Consider the following 17,513-nt stretch of genomic DNA (forward strand, 5'->3'; position numbering starts at 1 on the left):
TTACCAGGTGTGCATGTTCCTGGTGTTGAGATACCCAGTATTCATATCCCTGGGCACAATATCTCAGGTTTTACAATTCCTGGATTGCATATCCCAGGTCACAATCTCCCAGGCATTGAGATCCATGAAGTTCACATTCCTGGCAAAAATGTTCCAGGTATTGAGATTCAAGGTACTTCTGTCCCTGGCAAAAGTGTTCCCAGCATTGAGATCCCTGATGTTCATATCCCAGGTCACTATGTCCCTGGTTATGAGATCCCTGGTATTTATATCCCTGGTACCCATGTTCCAGGTGTTGAAATCCAAGGCATCAATATTCCAGGTCACCATATTCCCGGTGTTGAGATCCCAAGCGCACATTTACCTGGTGTGCATGTTCCTGGTGTTGAGATACCCAGTATTCATATCCCTGGCCACAATATCTCAGGTTTTACAATTCCTGGATTGCATATCCTAGGTCACAATCTCCCAGGTGTTGAGATCCATGAAATTCACATTCCTGGCAAAAATGTTCCAGGTATTGAGATTCAAGGTATTTCTGTCCCTGGCAAAAGTGTTCCCAGCATTGAGATCCCTGGTGTTCATATACATGGTCATAATGTCTCAGGTATTGAGATTCCTGGTGTTCACATTCCAGGTATAAATCTTCCAAATGTAGAAATCCCTGCTATCCAGATCCCCGGTCACCATGTCCCAGGTTATGAGATCCCTGGTATTCAAATCCCTGGTAGACATGTCTCAGGTGTTGAAATCCAAGGCATCAATATTCCAGGTCACCATGCTCCCGGTGTTGAGATCCCAAGCGCACATTTACCAGGTGTGCATGTTCCTGGTGTTGAGATACCCAGTATTCATATCCCTGGCCAAAATATCTCAGGTTTTACCATTCCTGGATTGCATATCCCAGGTCACAATCTCCCAGGTGTTGAGATCCATGAAATTCACATTCCTGGCAAAAATGTTCCAGGTATTGAGATTCAAGGTATTTCTGTCCCTGGCAAACGTGTTCCCAGCATTGAGATCCCTGGTGTTCATATACATGGTCATAATGTCACAGGTATTGAGATACCTGGTGTTCACATTCCAGGTATAAATCTTCCAAATGTAGAAATCCCTGCTATCCATATCCCCGGTCACCATGTCCCAGGTTATGAGATCCCTGGTATTCAAATCCCTGGTAGACATGTTCCAGGTGTTGAAATCCAAGGCATCAATATTCCAGGTCACCATGCTCCCGGTGTTGAGATCCCAAGCGCACATTTACCAGGTGTGCATGTTCCTGGTGTTGAGATACCCAGTATTCATATCCCTGGCCACAATATCTCAGGTTTTACAATTCCTGGATTGCATATCCCAGGTCACAGTCTCCCAGGTGTTGAGATCCATGAAATTCACCTTCCTGGCAAAAATGTTCCAGGTATTGAGATTCAAGGTATTTCTGTCCCTGGCAAAAGTGTTCCCAGCATTGAGATCCCAGGTGTTCATATACATGGTCATAATGTCTCAGGTATTGAGATAACTGGTGTTCACATTCCAGGTATAAATCTTCCAAATGCAGAAATCCCTGGTATCCATATCCCAGGTCACCATGTCCAAGGTTATGAGATCCCTGGTATTCATATCCCTGGTAGACATGTTCCAGGTGTTGAAATCCAAGGCATCAATATTCCAGGTCACATTGCTCCCAGTGTTGAGATTCCAAGCACACATTTACCAGGTGTGCATGTTCCTGGTGTTGAGATACCCAGTATTCATATCCCTGGCCAAAATATCTCAGGTTTTACCATTCCTGGATTGCATATCCCAGGTCACAATCTCCCAGGTGTTGAGATCCATGAAATTCACGTTCCTGGCAAAAATGTTCCAGGTATTGAGATTCAAGGTATTTCTGTCCCTGGCAAAAGTGTTCCCAGCTTTGAGATCCCTGGTGTTCATATCCCAGGTCACTATGTCCCAGGTTATGAGATCCCTGGTATTCATATCCCTGGTACCCATGTTCCAGGTGTTGAAATCCAAGGCATCAATATTCCAGGTCACCATACTCCCGGTGTTGAGATCCCAAGCGCACATTTACCTGGTGTGCGTGTTCCTGGTGTTGAGATACCCAGTATTCATATACCTGGCCACAATATCCCAGGTTTTATAATTCCTGGATTGCATATCCCAGATCACAATCTTCCAGGTGTTGATATCAATGAAATTCACATTCCTGGCAAAAATGTTCCAGGTATTGAGATTCAAGGTATTTCTGTCCCTGGCATAAGTGTTCCCAGCATTGAGATCCCTGGTGTTCATATACATGGTCATAATGTCTCAGGTATTGAGATACCTGGTGTTCACATTCCAGGTGTAAATCTTCCAAATGCAGAAATCCATGGTATCCATATCCCAGGTCACCATGTCCCAGGTTATGAGATCCCTGGTATTCATATCCCTGGTAGACATGTTCCAGGTGTTGAAATCCAAGGCCTCAATATTTCAGGTCACCATGTTCCCGGTGTTGAGATCCCAAGCGCACATTTACCAGGTGTGCATGTTCCTGGTGTTGAGATACCCAGTATTCATATCCCTGGCCAAAATATCTCAGGTTTTACCATTCCTGGATTGCATATCCCAGGTCACAATCTCCCAGGTGTTGAGATCCATGAAATTCACATTCCTGGCAAAAATGTTCCAGGTATTCAGATTCAAGGTATTTCTGTCCCTGGCATAAGTGTTCCCAGCATTGAGATCCCTGGTGTTCATATACATGGTCATAATGTCTCGGGTATTGAGATACCTAGTGTTCACATTCCAGGTATACATCGTCCAAATGTAGAAATCCCTGGTATCCATATCCCAGGTCACCCGGTCCCAGGTTATGAGATCCCTGGTATTCATATCCCTGGTAGACATGTTCCAGGTGTTGAAATCCAAGGTATCAATATTCCAGGTCACCATGCTCCCGGTGTTGAGATCCCAAGCGCACATTTACCAGGTGTGCATGTTCCTGGTGTTGAGATACCCAGTATTCATATCCCTAGCCACAATATCTCAGGTTTTGAAATTCCTGGATTGCATATCACAGGTCACAATCTCCCAGGTGTTGAGATCCATGAAATTCACATTCCTGGCAAAAATGTTCCAGGTATTGAGATTCAAGGTATTTCTGTCCCTGGCAAACGTGTTCCCAGCATTGAGATCCCTGGTGTTCATATACATGGTCATAATGTCTCAGGCATTGAGATACCTGGTGTTCACATTCCAGGTATAAATCTTCCAAATGTAGAAATCCCTAGTATCCATATCCAAGGTCACCATGTCCCAGGTTTTGAGATCCCTGGTATTCATATCCCTGGTAGACATGTTCCAGGTGTTGAAATCCAAGGCATCAACATTCCAGGTCACCATGCTCCCGGTGTTGAGATCCCAAGCGCACATTTACCAGGTGTGCATGTTCCTGGTGTTGAGATACCCAGTATTCATATCCCTGGCCACAATATCTCAGGTTTTACAATTCCTGGATTGCATATCCCAGGTCACAGTCTCCCAGGTGTTGAGATCCATGAAATTCACCTTCCTGGCAAAAATGTTCCAGGTATTGAGATTCAAGGTATTTCTGTCCCTGGCAAAAGTGTTCCCAGCATTGAGATCCCAGGTGTTCATATACATGGTCATAATGTCTCAGGTATTGAGATAACTGGTGTTCACATTCCAGGTATAAATCTTCCAAATGCAGAAATCCCTGGTATCCATATCCCAGGTCACCATGTCCCAGGTTATGAGATCCCTGGTATTCATATACCTGGTAGACATGTTCCAGGTGTTGAAATCTAAGGCATCAATATTCCAGGTCACATTGCTCCCGGTGTTGAGATTCCAAGCACACATTTACCAGGTGTGCATGTTCCTGGTGTTGAGATACCCAGTATTCATATCCCTGGCCAAAATATCTCAGGTTTTACCATTCCCGGATTGCATATCCCAGGTCACAATCTCCCAGGTGTTGAGATCCATGAAATTCACGTTCCTGGCAAAAATGTTCCAGGTATTGAGATTCAAGGTATTTCTGTCCCTGGCAAAAGTGTTCCCAGCTTTGAGATCCCTGGTGTTCATATCCCAGGTCACTATGTCCCAGGTTATGAGATCCCTGGTATTCATATCGCTGGTACCCATGTTCCAGGTGTTGAAATCCAAGGCATCAATATTCCAGGTCACCATACTCCCGGTGTTGAGATCCCAAGCGCACATTTTCCTGGTGTGCGTGTTCCTGGTGTTGAGATACCCAGTATTTATATACCTGGCCACAATATCCCAGGTTTTAGAATTCCTGGATTGCATATCCCAGATCACAATCTTCCAGGTGTTGATATCCATGAAATTCACATTCCTGGCAAAAATGTTCCAGGTATTGAGATTCAAGGTATTTCTGTCCCTGGCATAAGTGTTCCCAGCATTGAGATCCCTGGTGTTCATATACATGGTCATAATGTCTCAGGTATTGAGATACCTGGTGTTCACATTCCAGGTGTAAATCTTCCAAATGCAGAAATCCATGGTATCCATATCCCAGGTCACCATGTCCCAGGTTATGAGATCCCTGGTATTCATATCCCTGGTAGACATGTTCCAGGTGTTGAAATCCAAGGCCTCAATATTTCAGGTCACCATGTTCCCGGTGTTGAGATCCCAAGCGCACATTTACCAGGTGTGCATGTTCCTGGTGTTGAGATACCCAGTATTCATATCCCTGGCCAAAATATCTCAGGTTTTACCATTCCTGGTTTGCATATCCCAGGTCACAATCTCCCAGGTGTTGAGATCCATGAAATTCACATTCCTGGCAAAAATGTTCCAGGTATTGAGATTCAAGGTTTTTCTGTCCCTGGCATAAGTGTTCCCAGCATTGAGATCCCTGGCGTTCATATACATGGTCATAATGTCTCGGGTATTGAGATACCTAGTGTTCCCATTCCAGGTATACATCGTCCAAATGTAGAAATCCCTGGTATCCATATCCCAGGTCACCCGGTCCCAGGTTATGAGATCCCTGGTATTCATATCCCTGGTAGACATGTTCCAGGTGTTGAAATCCAAGGTATCAATATTCCAGGTCACCATGCTCCCGGTGTTGAGATCCCAAGCGCACATTTACCAGGTGTGCATGTTCCTGGTGTTGAGATACCCAGTATTCATATCCCTAGCCACAATATCTCAGGTTTTGCAATTCCTGGATTGGATATCCCAGGTCACAATCTCCCAGGTGTTGAGATCCATGAAATTCACATTCCTGGCAAAAATGTTCCAGCTATTGAGATTCAAGGTATTTCTGTCCCTGGCAAACGTGTTCCCAGCATTGAGATCCCTGGTGTTCATATACATGGTCATAATGTCTCAGGTATTGAGATACCTGGTGTTCACATTCCAGGTATAAATCTTCCAAATGTAGAAATCCCTAGTATCCATATCCAAGGTCACCATGTCCCAGGTTTTGAGATCCCTGGTATTCATATCCCTGGTAGACATGTTCCAGGTGTTGAAATCCAAGGCATCAACATTCCAGGTCACCATGCTCCCGGTGTTGAGATCCCAAGCGCACATTTACCAGGTGTGCATGTTCCTGGTGTTGAGATACCCAGTATTCATATCCCTGGCCAAAATATCTCAGGTTTTACCATTCTTGGATTGCATATCCCAGGTCACAATCTCCCAGGTGTTGAGATCCAAGAAGTTCACATTCCTGGCAAAAATGTTCCAGGTATTGAGATTCAAGGTATTTCTGTCCCTGGCAAAAGTGTTCCCAGCATTGAGATCCCTGGTGTTCATATCCCAGGTCACTATGTCCCAGGTTATGAGATCCCTGGTATTCAAATCCCTGGTACCCATGTCCCAGGTGTTGAAATCCAAGGTATCAATATTCCAGGTCACCATACTCCCGGTGTTGTGATCCCAAGCGCACATTTACCTGGTGTGCATGTTCCTGGTGTTGAGATACCCAGTATTCATATACCTGGCCACAATATCTCAGGATTTACAATTCCTGGATTGCATATCCCAGATCACAATCTCCCAGGAGTTGAGATCCATGAAATTCACATTCCTGCCAAAAATGTTCCAGGTATTGAGATTCAAGGTATTTCTGTCCCTGGCAAAAGTGTTCCCAGCATTGAGATCCCTGGTGTTCATATACATGGTCATAATGTCTCCAGTATTGAGATACCTGGTGTTCACATTCCAGGTATAAATCTTCCAAATGTAGAAATCCCTGCTATCCATATCCCCGGTCACCATGTCCCAGGTTATGAGATCCCTGGTATTCATATCCCTGGTAGACATGTTCCAGGTGTTGAAATCCAAGGCATCAATATTCCAGGTCACCATGCTCCCGGTGTTGAGATCCCAAGCGCACATTTACCAGGTGTGCATGTTCCTGGTGTTGAGATACCCAGTATTCATATCCCTGGCCACAATATCTCAGGTTTTACAATTCCTGGATTGCATATCCCAGGTCACAATCTCCCAGGTGTTGAGATCCATGAAATTCACATTCCTGGCAAAAATGTTCCAGGTATTGAGATTCAAGGTATTTCTGTCCCTGGCAAAAGTGTTCCCAGCATTGAGATCCCTGGTGTTCATATACATGGTCATAATGTCTCCAGTATTGATATACCTGGTGTTCACATTCCAGGTATAAATCTTCCAAATGTAGAAATCCCTGGTATCCATATCCCAGGTCACCATGTCCCAGGTTATGAGATTCCTGGTAATCATATCCCTGGTAGGCATGTTCCAGGTGTTGAAATCCAAGGCATCCATATTCAAGGTCACCATGGTCCCGGTGTTGAGATCCCAAGCACTCACATCCCAGGTGTGCATGTTCCTGATGTTGAGATACCCAGTATTCATATCCCAGGCCACAATATCTCAGGTTTTACAATTCCTGGAATGCATATCCCGGGTCACAATATCCCAGGTGTTGAGATCCATGAAATTCACATTCCTGGCAAAAATGTTTCTGGTGTTGAGATCCAAGATATTTCCTTCCCTGGCAAAATTGTTCCCAGCATTGAGATCCCTGGAATCCATATCTCTGGTCATAATATCACTTTTGGTGTTAATAAACCTAGTTTTGAAAAAATAGACATTTCAATACCAGGCATTGCTTTGCATAGAACTCCCTCACACATCCCTGATTTTCCAAACCTTAAAGTTGAACTAGAGAGTAATCACACACCTGGTAGTGAAGTTCCTAGGTCACTAGACACTGGAATCTCTAGGACTAATAAAACTGATTTAAACATTCTTGGAATCAGTCTCACTGGCACTAAGAATACCATCACAGAGATCCACAGTGCAGAACCTCCTGGTGGACACAACACTGATCTTCGCAAGCACATCTCTGCAATAGGTAATTTAATTTGAAATTTGTATTTCTAAGCATTTTTTATGTTTGTTTATGACTGATAGCAGATAAATGGTAAATATATTATTGTGAACATGTGATTTTGAAAGTATAATTGTGGTTGAACGATAAAAACGTGTAGGATGATAAAGATGATTGCTATTAAATTTACTTAAGTGAATGATAGTTGACTTTAAGACATTACTCATACTAGTAAATTATGTTTAGGCACAGCATGATTTTGCATTATTCATTGTTAATAAGAGCTCACCACCACTGCGTTTGTTTTTATGGAAAACCTCATAAAATGTACATCATGAAGAAAGGCTTTACAAATATATGGTGCATATACATTAATCCATAAAACCATTCATAAATAATATTCATAATAAAAGTAGATCCATGAAATCTGACACAATGTAATATCAAAATTTACAGCTTTTTGTTTTGCTAAAAGATCCAGTAGGAAAAGCAGAGTGAATATTTTCAAGCAGCTAATCTCATCAATTTCTCATTTCAAATATTACAGGAACCTCTATTCTTATTAGATATTAGGGGAGTCTCTGTTCATTCTGTACACACTAATATCCATTTGTCATAATGACTGTAGCAACAATTGTCATTTTGAAAAAGTAACATAGAGACAGTTAAAGCAGGTTTATTTCAATTTCCACCTTGCCTTCACAAAATTAGCTATATGGAGGAATATTTCTCAAAGCCCACATTTAATGTCAAATACCCAGCAAGAGGAATCTTTGTCAGAGATCTTTTCATGTATCAGCTGTGACAGTGCATGGGGGTGTGTGGGGTATAATGTGTAAGGTGGAGAGTGTGATCTTAAAATTACATAAAGGAGATCAAATTTTATTCAGAGACCCTTTGGTAAATTTACAAACTAAAACGTGGTTGTATGTGCATCGGTATGATATGCTACTACTCAGTGAGTGCGTTGTAATGAACTATTGTGGTTTCACTATTCAGGTCGACATGTTTCACGCTATGTTGGGACAATACTGGATCCTCTTTGTTTCTTCAGGACCAAAACATATTTTCACTACCCCTGAATTAGGGTGGGCATCTAGAGTCCGATTATACTCAATCCCTGGTAGTGATACAATAGATCCAAGGTATGTATGTCATGCTGTCCCCAGTATGAATCCATAAATCAACCCATACTCATAATTCATAATGTGCCCAAGGTCAAGGCAGGGGACTGCAAAATTATTGCGGTTTAGTTCCATGGTTGGGCAGCAGCCTGCCTGCCTGCAGATGTCGACTTCAGAATATTGTGCAGCACTAATATTATAAACAGAATATGGAGGGACAAAATATCGAAAGTTAGGTACATATAGATTTCAATTCCTAATTCCACACATATGTACCATGATGGTATATATCTTCAAAGTTAAATATTTGGAGTCAAGATTAGTACCTGTATATTTCCCTGTATGCATTTACCTTTAAATATCTTGTCCTTCAATATTTTGGCTACGATATTTGTGTGTCACAATATTCTTGTACTTGATATTCCAGAGTGTAGCTCAAATAACGGGGCTAATAAAATGTTCTGCATGAAACAAGTAAGCCAACATTTAAAGAAATGTTCTCAGTCTTGTCTATAAAGACAAGCTGACAGTTCCTAAAGATCTGGCTCATTTTCTGACCTGTGACTAATTGGTCTAATAAACTTAGAGGGCTGAAGAGAAATTTCTGCCACCAAATTCAAAGGAGTCTCATTTGGGTATCAGTCAAGTAGGTATAAAAAGAAACTCTCTATAGACCTTCTCCACTAAGAGAAATATACTGTTGAACAACTTGTATTTGTTGTTTGTTTAAATTACAATGAGCCCATGATCTCACAGATCAGAGAAACTGCTCAAGAGTTTAGTCACGCCCACAGGGATTTGAAGATAAGGATTGCATTATCTACCAAATAAGCATAGTTGTTACAGTGCCCCATCTAATTTAGGGACACCTTTCAAAGTATTAAAGAGAGAAGTGGACTGCTTATAGACATTTAAACAGAAGATGACATCCATAATTTGTCCTTGGCAAACCCCACTGATGACTTATAAGTCATCGTTTCCTCATCCTAGGCCACCAATGTAACATGTACATAAGTGCCATCAAGACAGATTTAAGAACTAAAAACTAACAACACTTAAGGTGGTATCTTCAGAGTTTGATATATGGAATTCTAAGGAAAGGCAATTTTAAATTGACAACAGCTATGCATAACCAAGCTTTACTCAGATTCACGTTTGACAAATTAATTTTATTTATTTAAAAAGTTGTATATAGCGCAAACATGACCCAAGACGGTATCAGAGTGCTTTAGAAATAGTCATGAATAAATGAAAGGAGACAAGTAAGGCAAAAAAAAAGAAAAGAGTAACCTGTTCTTGAGAGATCCAGGTAGTCACCTCAGAGCTGGTGGAGGAGAACAAGTATAATGGAAGGCCCAAAGGTCTATAAACAATAGTATAACTAAGCAATAAAACATGGGTGTTGAGTACAAAATAATTATCAGGATTGATCCAGGATGTAGCAGTGCCAAGCTGGGCAAGGAAGCCTGTACAGAGCCAGTCTGACAGGACAATAGACAATGGTTAATTTCTAGTTCAGAAAAGTATTCATTAGTAAAGCTGTTGCTTCTTTTTTGAAGGACACTGTTGAGGGATTGAATATGGTTTCCAGAGGCAGGGAAGGCAATACCCGAGAAGCCCGATTGTATATTTTCTTTCTTTGAATTTTTTTTGGTCCCAGCAGCAGGGTGCTAAAGCTCCTCGCGGATCGACTATGCCAGAAAGTTCCAGTTTTTGAGCGGAAGTACAGAGGGGTGCTGCAGTGTAGGGCTTCATGGGTCATTCAGGCAATTTTTAGTTATATCCTGGTCTCAAATGGGAGCCAATTTAGGGTTTCAAATCTGGAAAGATGTGGTTGCTTTTTGGGGAACCTGTGATGAGCCTTGCAGAGGAGGTCAGAGAAGCCCTTAGAGGTCTCGCAGAGTCTATTATGTGTGTAATTCAGTTGAGAGGCGTTAGATATTTAATATATTCTTCAATAATGGGAGATTGCTTGGGTGGGGGGATTAGGACGATTACGTTTTGAGGGAGTTGAGTTTGAGATGATTGAAGGTCTACACACAGGCAGCTGCTGGCGAGGGTAGGTGCTAAGGAGAGGGCACTCATCACAACCTCTCTATGATGCGGGCATAACCGGCGCAGCTAAGCCTAAGGACATTTCCCTGCTTGTAGTAAGAGGGCATCGCGTGGACACTCCTACTTACAGAGATTATTGACCTTTCTAGGTACTCTTCCATAGGGTCTACCACGAGCGACCTTACACATTGACTGGGTTACCACCCTGGAACCCTCCTCTTTCTAACATGCACACACACCTACAATATCCTTTTTAGGTCCTGAAGAAACGCTACTCATCACTTGGACTTACATAGCGTGAAACATGTCGACCTTGTGTTTAGTCACATTGGCACATTATGCCTTATTGTGATTCACTAACCCTTTGGTTTTTTAACCTACAAGGGGTACCACAAACATAAATACCCTTCAGTGGAAACCCCGGGCTAATTTTAACCCATACCTGCACGCACCTCACTACCACTTTTCACTGGGTCCCTTCTCGCTTCCCCCTCACACACCTGCATTCACCAAACAGCTTTTCTCTTTAAAAGATCTCCGTGAAAGAGACCCTTTGGGGGCCGGTCGGGCATTGCAGCGCCGGCCCGACGAGGAGATGAAAAAGCCTGATGATGAAGCATGACATCTTTCGGGGTGTGTGAGGGCCACTAAGAGGCAAGACTTGGCCCTCCCCTTCTGGATTGGATCCTTGATGCTGGGGATGAACCTCTGCCTCTCTCTCTTCTTTCACCCCCTTTTTTCTACCTCTTCTCTATTCTAGCCTTTATCTCCTCTTTCTGTTTGGGTGACATCTCGCACCCAAAACCTGGAACAGTGTCCCCTTTGATCTAGCATGGTTGAAGGTTAGCCAGCTTTGGGTTTTGTGTAGGGTTGTATTAAGTGATCTGATATCATCAGGGGAAGAGATTTTCAGGTATAATTGGGTGTTGTCAGCATACATGTGATAGTGGATGTTAGATGCTTCGAAGATTTGAGTTACAGGCTCCATGAACAACTTGAAGAGTGTGGGTGAAAGAGAGGATCCTTGAGGGACCACTAGTGAGAATGGAGTAGAATTGGAAAGGGACTGATTAACTTTAATTCTTTGTTTTCTGTTGTGGAAAAACAAGGCAAACCATTTCAGCACTGAACCAGAAAGAACCATCCTGCGTTTGAGTATGTCTAGCAGATTGTCATGTTTGACCGTATCAAAAGCTGACAAGAGGTTGAGGATGATTAAGAGGTAGGATTTGTTCCGATCAAGCATTATAAGTGCGTCATTAAATACGGGAGTGAGGGATGTTTTGGTGCTGTGACCCTGACGGAAGCCAGATTGGAATTGATCAAGTAGTTGGAATTCTTCTATGTGGTCAGATAGTTGGACGTACACATTTCTCAAGGAGCTTCGACAGAGAAGGAATGTTAGTGATTGGCCTGAGGTCCTCCAGATCTGCAGTAGGTTTTTGAGGAATAGGGGTAACCTGCCCCGCCATTAGGCAGTTCAGGATCTCACCTTGTAGTAGGGAGGCATTTACTATCTTGGTCCAGATCTCATTAAGAAATTCAAGGGAAGGGGATCACTGAAGTGATTTGAGGGTTTCAGCTTTGAGAGAATGCCGAGTATGGAGATTTTATCAAAGGTTGTGAATTGACTCCAGTAGGCACTGTTTTTGGGGGTGTTATCTATTGTAGGAGGAGGCTGCTGGTGAAGGGAGGAGGAGGCATTGAAAGAGGGTAAGACTGTTGTTGATTCATAGCTGTCCGTAGATCAGTTTCAATCTTATTCGTCTTTTCAAGGAAGTAGGTGGCAAAGTCATCTCATTTTGGCTGTAAATAAGAAACCATTGGTGAGAGATTGGGAAGATTATTGGTCTGGGGTTTAATCAATTTTTTGGGGTGATTTCTGGCATTAAGTCACCTTTCTGATGTGCTCATTGTACATACGCCTTCTTGATCTCAAAAACTTGAGGTGATCAAGAGATGGAGAGCTTCTCCAAGATCGTTTAGCTATTCTCAGATTACGTCCGTCTACATTTAAACTAACATTGAATCATGGTTTGGAGTCTTTGTTGGACATTCTTTTTAGTTGTAGAATGGTCAACATGGAATTGTTGTAATGGTCATGGATGTCAGACATGGCAATAGTTGGAGACAATTTCTTATAGCTATGGGATATAATTTTTAACCCCGGGCAGAGGCCTCTGCTCTGCCCACGGAGTCTGTGGAGATTTGCCTTTTCTGCGGAGAACGCAGAGAAGACAAGCAGAGGCAGAACGGAGTTGGCCAACTATTGCCTCCACCCCCACTATTACAAGTAAGTAAACATTCAGTAAAAATACATTTACAACCACTTACCTACGTACTGCTGAGTCCCCGAGTTGCAGTCCTAATCTTCCTCGCCGTATCGGTACTCCTGGTGAAAACTGCGCTTGCGCACGTGTTAGCGTACGCGCATTACTCGCAAGAAATGAGCATGCGCAGGCGTGCGCTCATGCACAGTTTTCACCAGGATTACCGATACTGTGAGGAAGAGGAGGACTAAAGCCCCGGACGCCGCAGAACATAGGTAAGTGGTTTTAAATGTATGTTTCTTAATGTTTACTTACTTGTAATAGTGGGTGGTATAGGCGGGTGGCGTAGCGGAGCTCCACTGAGTTCCACAGAGTTTGTTTGAGACTCTGTGGACCTCCGCTTAGCCCAGCTAAGCCCAATACGCCCATGGCTAATCATTTCATTCAGGTTTGCATTTTGCAAGTTTCTTTTCCAATGTCTGGGTTTCTCTGATTGGTATATTTTGTTGGACCACGGTTCTCTGATATGGAAGGTGATCATGATCCTTCAAGTCACAAGGGATGATCGATTCAAGATGAGTGGAATCAGAATTAGAGATAATTTGGTCTAGGATCAAGATTTGAATCAAGTTGCGGTAATCTAGGAAGGTGTGAGGCTATTCACAGCCGGATAGTTTGGCTAATTCCAGTGTAGATTGAAGTCTCCGTGGAAGATCTGTGGGCAATGGTGGGCAATGATGACCCAAGTTGGATGAGATATTTTCCATAATTTGGCCAATAAAAGAGAGGTTGTCTCCTGGCGGATGGTAAAAGGCATTAGTTTGCAAAAAGGTCTGTGGATGCTTGAGGTGTCTATGCAAAGATATTTGTAGGTGGAGAGAACTGCGGTGGGTGACTGTTTCACTATAAGACTATTGAGGTATATGCAGGCGATCTCTCCACCAGTTCTCTTAGCTCTGTCTAATCTAATACTGTTGTGGCTAGGAGGGACTGAGATGCCCAGGATGGCACCCCAGGAATCATTTAGCCAAGTTTCCTTAAGGATTAGGAGGTCAAGTTGCTGAACTAGGATGAGGTCAGAGATGTCTGTAGCATGTTTCACATCTGATCTACAGTTGAGAAGTATGCATTTGACTCTTGCTTTGGTGTCAGTGGAAGTAGTCTGTGTGATATGCACTTGCTTAAGGTTGGAAGTATTTATAGCAATGGAGTTGTGCCTGGGTACTTTATGAGAGTTCAAAGGAATAGTTTGAATATGCCCCAGCTTGTCTGGCTCTCATAGGTGTGTGTAATTGTATGCTAATAGGGGGGAGTAAATGTCGCTGTCTTTTAGATAATTTGTAATTCTAAGGGGTCTAAAGGTGGCGCTTGGGTAGCGTGTGGTTGTCCATCTCCAGCAGGGAGACATTAAGTTAGGATACATCCTCTTAGCAGAGGGAGGAGATGGCAGCTTAGAGTGGTAGTTAGGAGCTGGTGTTTGGGTAGTTTTGATAATCCCCGATGACCTGTAAAATGACATGCCATTAGCCAACTTAGAGGTGATGTTTATGAGCTTTTGTAAGTCAGCCTCAAGTTGTTGAAGGTCCTGAGTGTTCTCCTCCATTCTGGATGTGGGAAAGGGGTGGTGATAAGTAGCCGTGGAATGGGTCTGGGTGTAAGGAGTTGATGAGCCGGTCATGCTAGTGGTATTAGGGTACTGCTGGCATGATGGGAACAGAGGAGGGGAGGATGAGTTGGTTGGGTGGTTAGGCTTGTGTGGCTGTGAAGGCAACAACTGAATCTGTGGAGGCACTGGGAATAGCAGAGTAGTGATGTTGTTCAGAATTCAGACTTCAAGGTAGTCAATGTGTGACCCAGAGGAAGTATCATAGGATAGTTAGTAGCGTATTAGCTGGTAAATTTGAAGGATAAGGGTAGGATCAGAGTGTTTGGGACAGATCTATTGCTATTTATGTTGGTGACCCCTACTTTTGAGGAAAGGAAATGGTGCTAGCTGAATTTCCAGTGAAGGAGAATGATCACCATTTTGAAGAGGGGCCCTTTGTAGTGAAGGGGTGATGGTGGCCACAAAATTGAGGGTCGAGACTAGGTTCCCTCAGATAATGCACAGGGCGATTTGCATCAACAGGCAGTCAGAAAGCAGATCCCATGACACGGTTCTCAGATCCTGGGAAACAGACCCCCAGCCACAACAAATAACACCAAAGGCTCACCTGGAATTGAGTCAGCCGAGCCAGGCAGCCCACCGATTGCTGCTTTTCTCAAGGAATACACTAGCCCTCGATTGGCTGGTAGCTGCAAAGCAGAGCAGGACGAGGTCAATTGGGAGAGACCGGGACAAGACTACAGTCGGCAGTGTGATGGATAAGCCGACCGCAGTGGCAATGCCTGGCACACCAATGAGTGAACAGTCGGTTGTCCCGCTCAGCCCCCTTTGTGGTGATAGAGTCAATGCGAATAAGCATCTGAACTCCTCCAGCTGCGCTGAACTCACCTTGCCTCGAGTGCCACTTTGTGGCAGGGATGATAGCAAGCAACTCAGCTCCTGCTGAGTGCTACCAAGCAGAAGCCAAGGGAGCCCCAATGGACACTTAAGGGTCAGATTATCCACCATGAGTCCTGGTTCCTCAGACGAAGACCGGGGACAGCATAAGGCCCAAAGCAGCGGTAGCAGACAAGCAGCGACAGCTATGGGCCAGCCAGTCAGCTCTGTGTTGGAGGCTGCTGCAGGGGGACTTCTCCCCAGGGTCCACAGTATCGAAAGAACATCCATAAGAACAGCCGGTAAGTGGACCAGGTTTCAGTCATGTGCAAGTCATATCCCATTCAACAAGCCTTTGCAATGCAATAGGTTTCGCATTTGTGATAGTTTAAGCTAATGGCATTTTATGGCAATGCCTTTTATTTCTGTTTTGATAATTAACATAAATAAAAGGCATTGACATTTACAAACTCTTGTAAATGCAAGACCAATTTCACTGCAAAGAAGCATCCGCCATTGTCCCGGGCAGCTTGAAAAGTGAAAGCACGCAGGCTGCGCTGAATGTTGCAGGAACGCATGTAGTGTCTGCAGTAGGAGAAACTCATTAAAGAAAATAGTGCTAATAGACTAAATAAGACATACCCTATAAACAACAGAAGTAAAAGGGCCAGTCCTCATGGAAGGTTACAGAGGAAGACAAGATGGTACTAAGGTATTTCTACCACGCCTATCAACAAATCAGAATCCAGCATTTATGAAGGATAATGACACAAGCCAATGACAAATATGGGCAGAGAGTGGGCGGAGCTTCAACTCCATACTCGAATACAGCATGCCTTTGCAGAGACCTGCATGTGCTGCCCTGGCTCGACTTAAAAAGCAATGTAAGGCCTAGGGCAGTAATTTGGTCCACCACTAGATGGTAACATAACAATTGTCTTTTCTTCATCCTAAGGACAGTAGATCCAGGTGTGTCCTTATCTTCTTTCTCTATCTTTTGAAAACTTTGTCATTGCTTCTAATATGCTCAGGTAGTTGTGCAGCTTTTGAAAAACGGTATGTTGTGTTGGTCCATAAAAAATTTTCAACTTTTCCTTGGGTAGGGTTCAACAAATATTTATATATTTTAGATTCAGTCAAGAAGTGTTATGCAGTATGCTAACACAAAAAATGTCAAGTCCTTCTTTTCATCAGAAGTGTTTTGTCTCGCCACTCCCGTCCCTCAGTGCCTCACTATTGAGCTCTGCTGTTGGAATGCACCTCAGTTTCTGGTTCTGTTAATGCTGTGCCCTATCCCTGTACCTCTAATCCCAGTGGCACTAGACCCGCCCCCCTTTCTACCATTCTCCGTCCTGTGCCCTTGCGTTTGTATGTTAGCCTGTTGTTCTGCTAACACATACAATGAAGTCTCAATATTAAAAATGGAGGATATTTTACTTATGTTGGCAGCAACGGGCCACCGTATGGTTGCTCCTACATGGTGGCTCTGCCAACAGAGTTAGGGTTAAATGTTTGGAGTGACTGGAGCTGCAAAATATGCCTTCCAGAAATTATGCTTTTGGGGCGAACAGAGCAAAACAAAAGGGGGTGATGGACTGAGTGTTGAACATTGCAAGCACTCACCCCCAGTCAATTGATCTGGGTTTAATCCATCATCATTCTTAAACTCACTCTGCCACCCCAGTTTAGACATGGCCATATGCAAATCAGTCTGACCTTGTGCCTCATGGGAACAGTTCAGCCTGAACTGCCAAGCCATGCCTTCCCTGGACCGGAAACAAGCATTCTGGGACCGGTTTTTGGCTAATCAGCCGTCATCAGTCAGGTTGGCTTGAATTTAGTGGCAACGTGAGCAAGGGAACTACGTCTGGGCATCCCTGCCAACTTAGGGCGGACAAAGCAAAACCAAAGGGGATGATGGACGGAGTGTTGAACATTACAAGCACTCACCCCCAGTCAACTGATCTGGGTTTAATCCATCATCATTCTTTAGCTCACTCCGCCACCCCAGTTCAGACATGGCCATATGCAAATCAGTCTGACGCTGTGCCTTGGGGAGCACGTTTCTACTAGTTTACTTTTATAGATCTACCTGGGGTAAATGCGCATGATTGATTAACACACTGTGCCTCAACCAGGGTTCTAAGTGGGTCGAGTCTCACCAGTGCTGAGCACCCGCAGTTTTTAAAAGAGGGCCTCGAAACGGGTCTCTAGCTGGC

At 43.6% G+C, this 17,513-nt stretch overlaps 1 protein-coding gene across 1 annotated transcript in view; it reads left to right on the forward strand.

Annotated features, from left to right (window-relative positions):
- The window catches only part of LOC147747769 (uncharacterized), an 802,967-nt gene that overhangs the window by 171,775 nt on the left and 613,679 nt on the right, over positions 1-17,513 (forward strand). Inside the window, exons 20-35 of the mRNA XM_086926120.1 lie at positions 8-67; positions 131-397; positions 473-553; positions 608-847; positions 983-1,042; positions 1,088-1,477; positions 1,508-3,007; positions 3,083-3,163; positions 3,218-3,637; positions 3,668-3,772; positions 3,833-4,447; positions 4,478-4,672; positions 4,793-4,912; positions 4,958-5,347; positions 5,378-5,992; positions 6,113-7,387. Coding sequence (XP_086782246.1) covers positions 8-67; positions 131-397; positions 473-553; positions 608-847; positions 983-1,042; positions 1,088-1,477; positions 1,508-3,007; positions 3,083-3,163; positions 3,218-3,637; positions 3,668-3,772; positions 3,833-4,447; positions 4,478-4,672; positions 4,793-4,912; positions 4,958-5,347; positions 5,378-5,992; positions 6,113-7,387 — 6,414 coding nt within the window. The remainder of the gene's footprint in view (positions 1-7; positions 68-130; positions 398-472; positions 554-607; positions 848-982; positions 1,043-1,087; positions 1,478-1,507; positions 3,008-3,082; positions 3,164-3,217; positions 3,638-3,667; positions 3,773-3,832; positions 4,448-4,477; positions 4,673-4,792; positions 4,913-4,957; positions 5,348-5,377; positions 5,993-6,112; positions 7,388-17,513) is intronic.

The sequence above is a fragment of the Lissotriton vulgaris genome, chromosome 1_1, assembly GCF_964263255.1.
Source record: "Lissotriton vulgaris chromosome 1_1, aLisVul1.2, whole genome shotgun sequence".
Classification (NCBI taxonomy): domain Eukaryota; kingdom Metazoa; phylum Chordata; class Amphibia; order Caudata; family Salamandridae; genus Lissotriton; species Lissotriton vulgaris.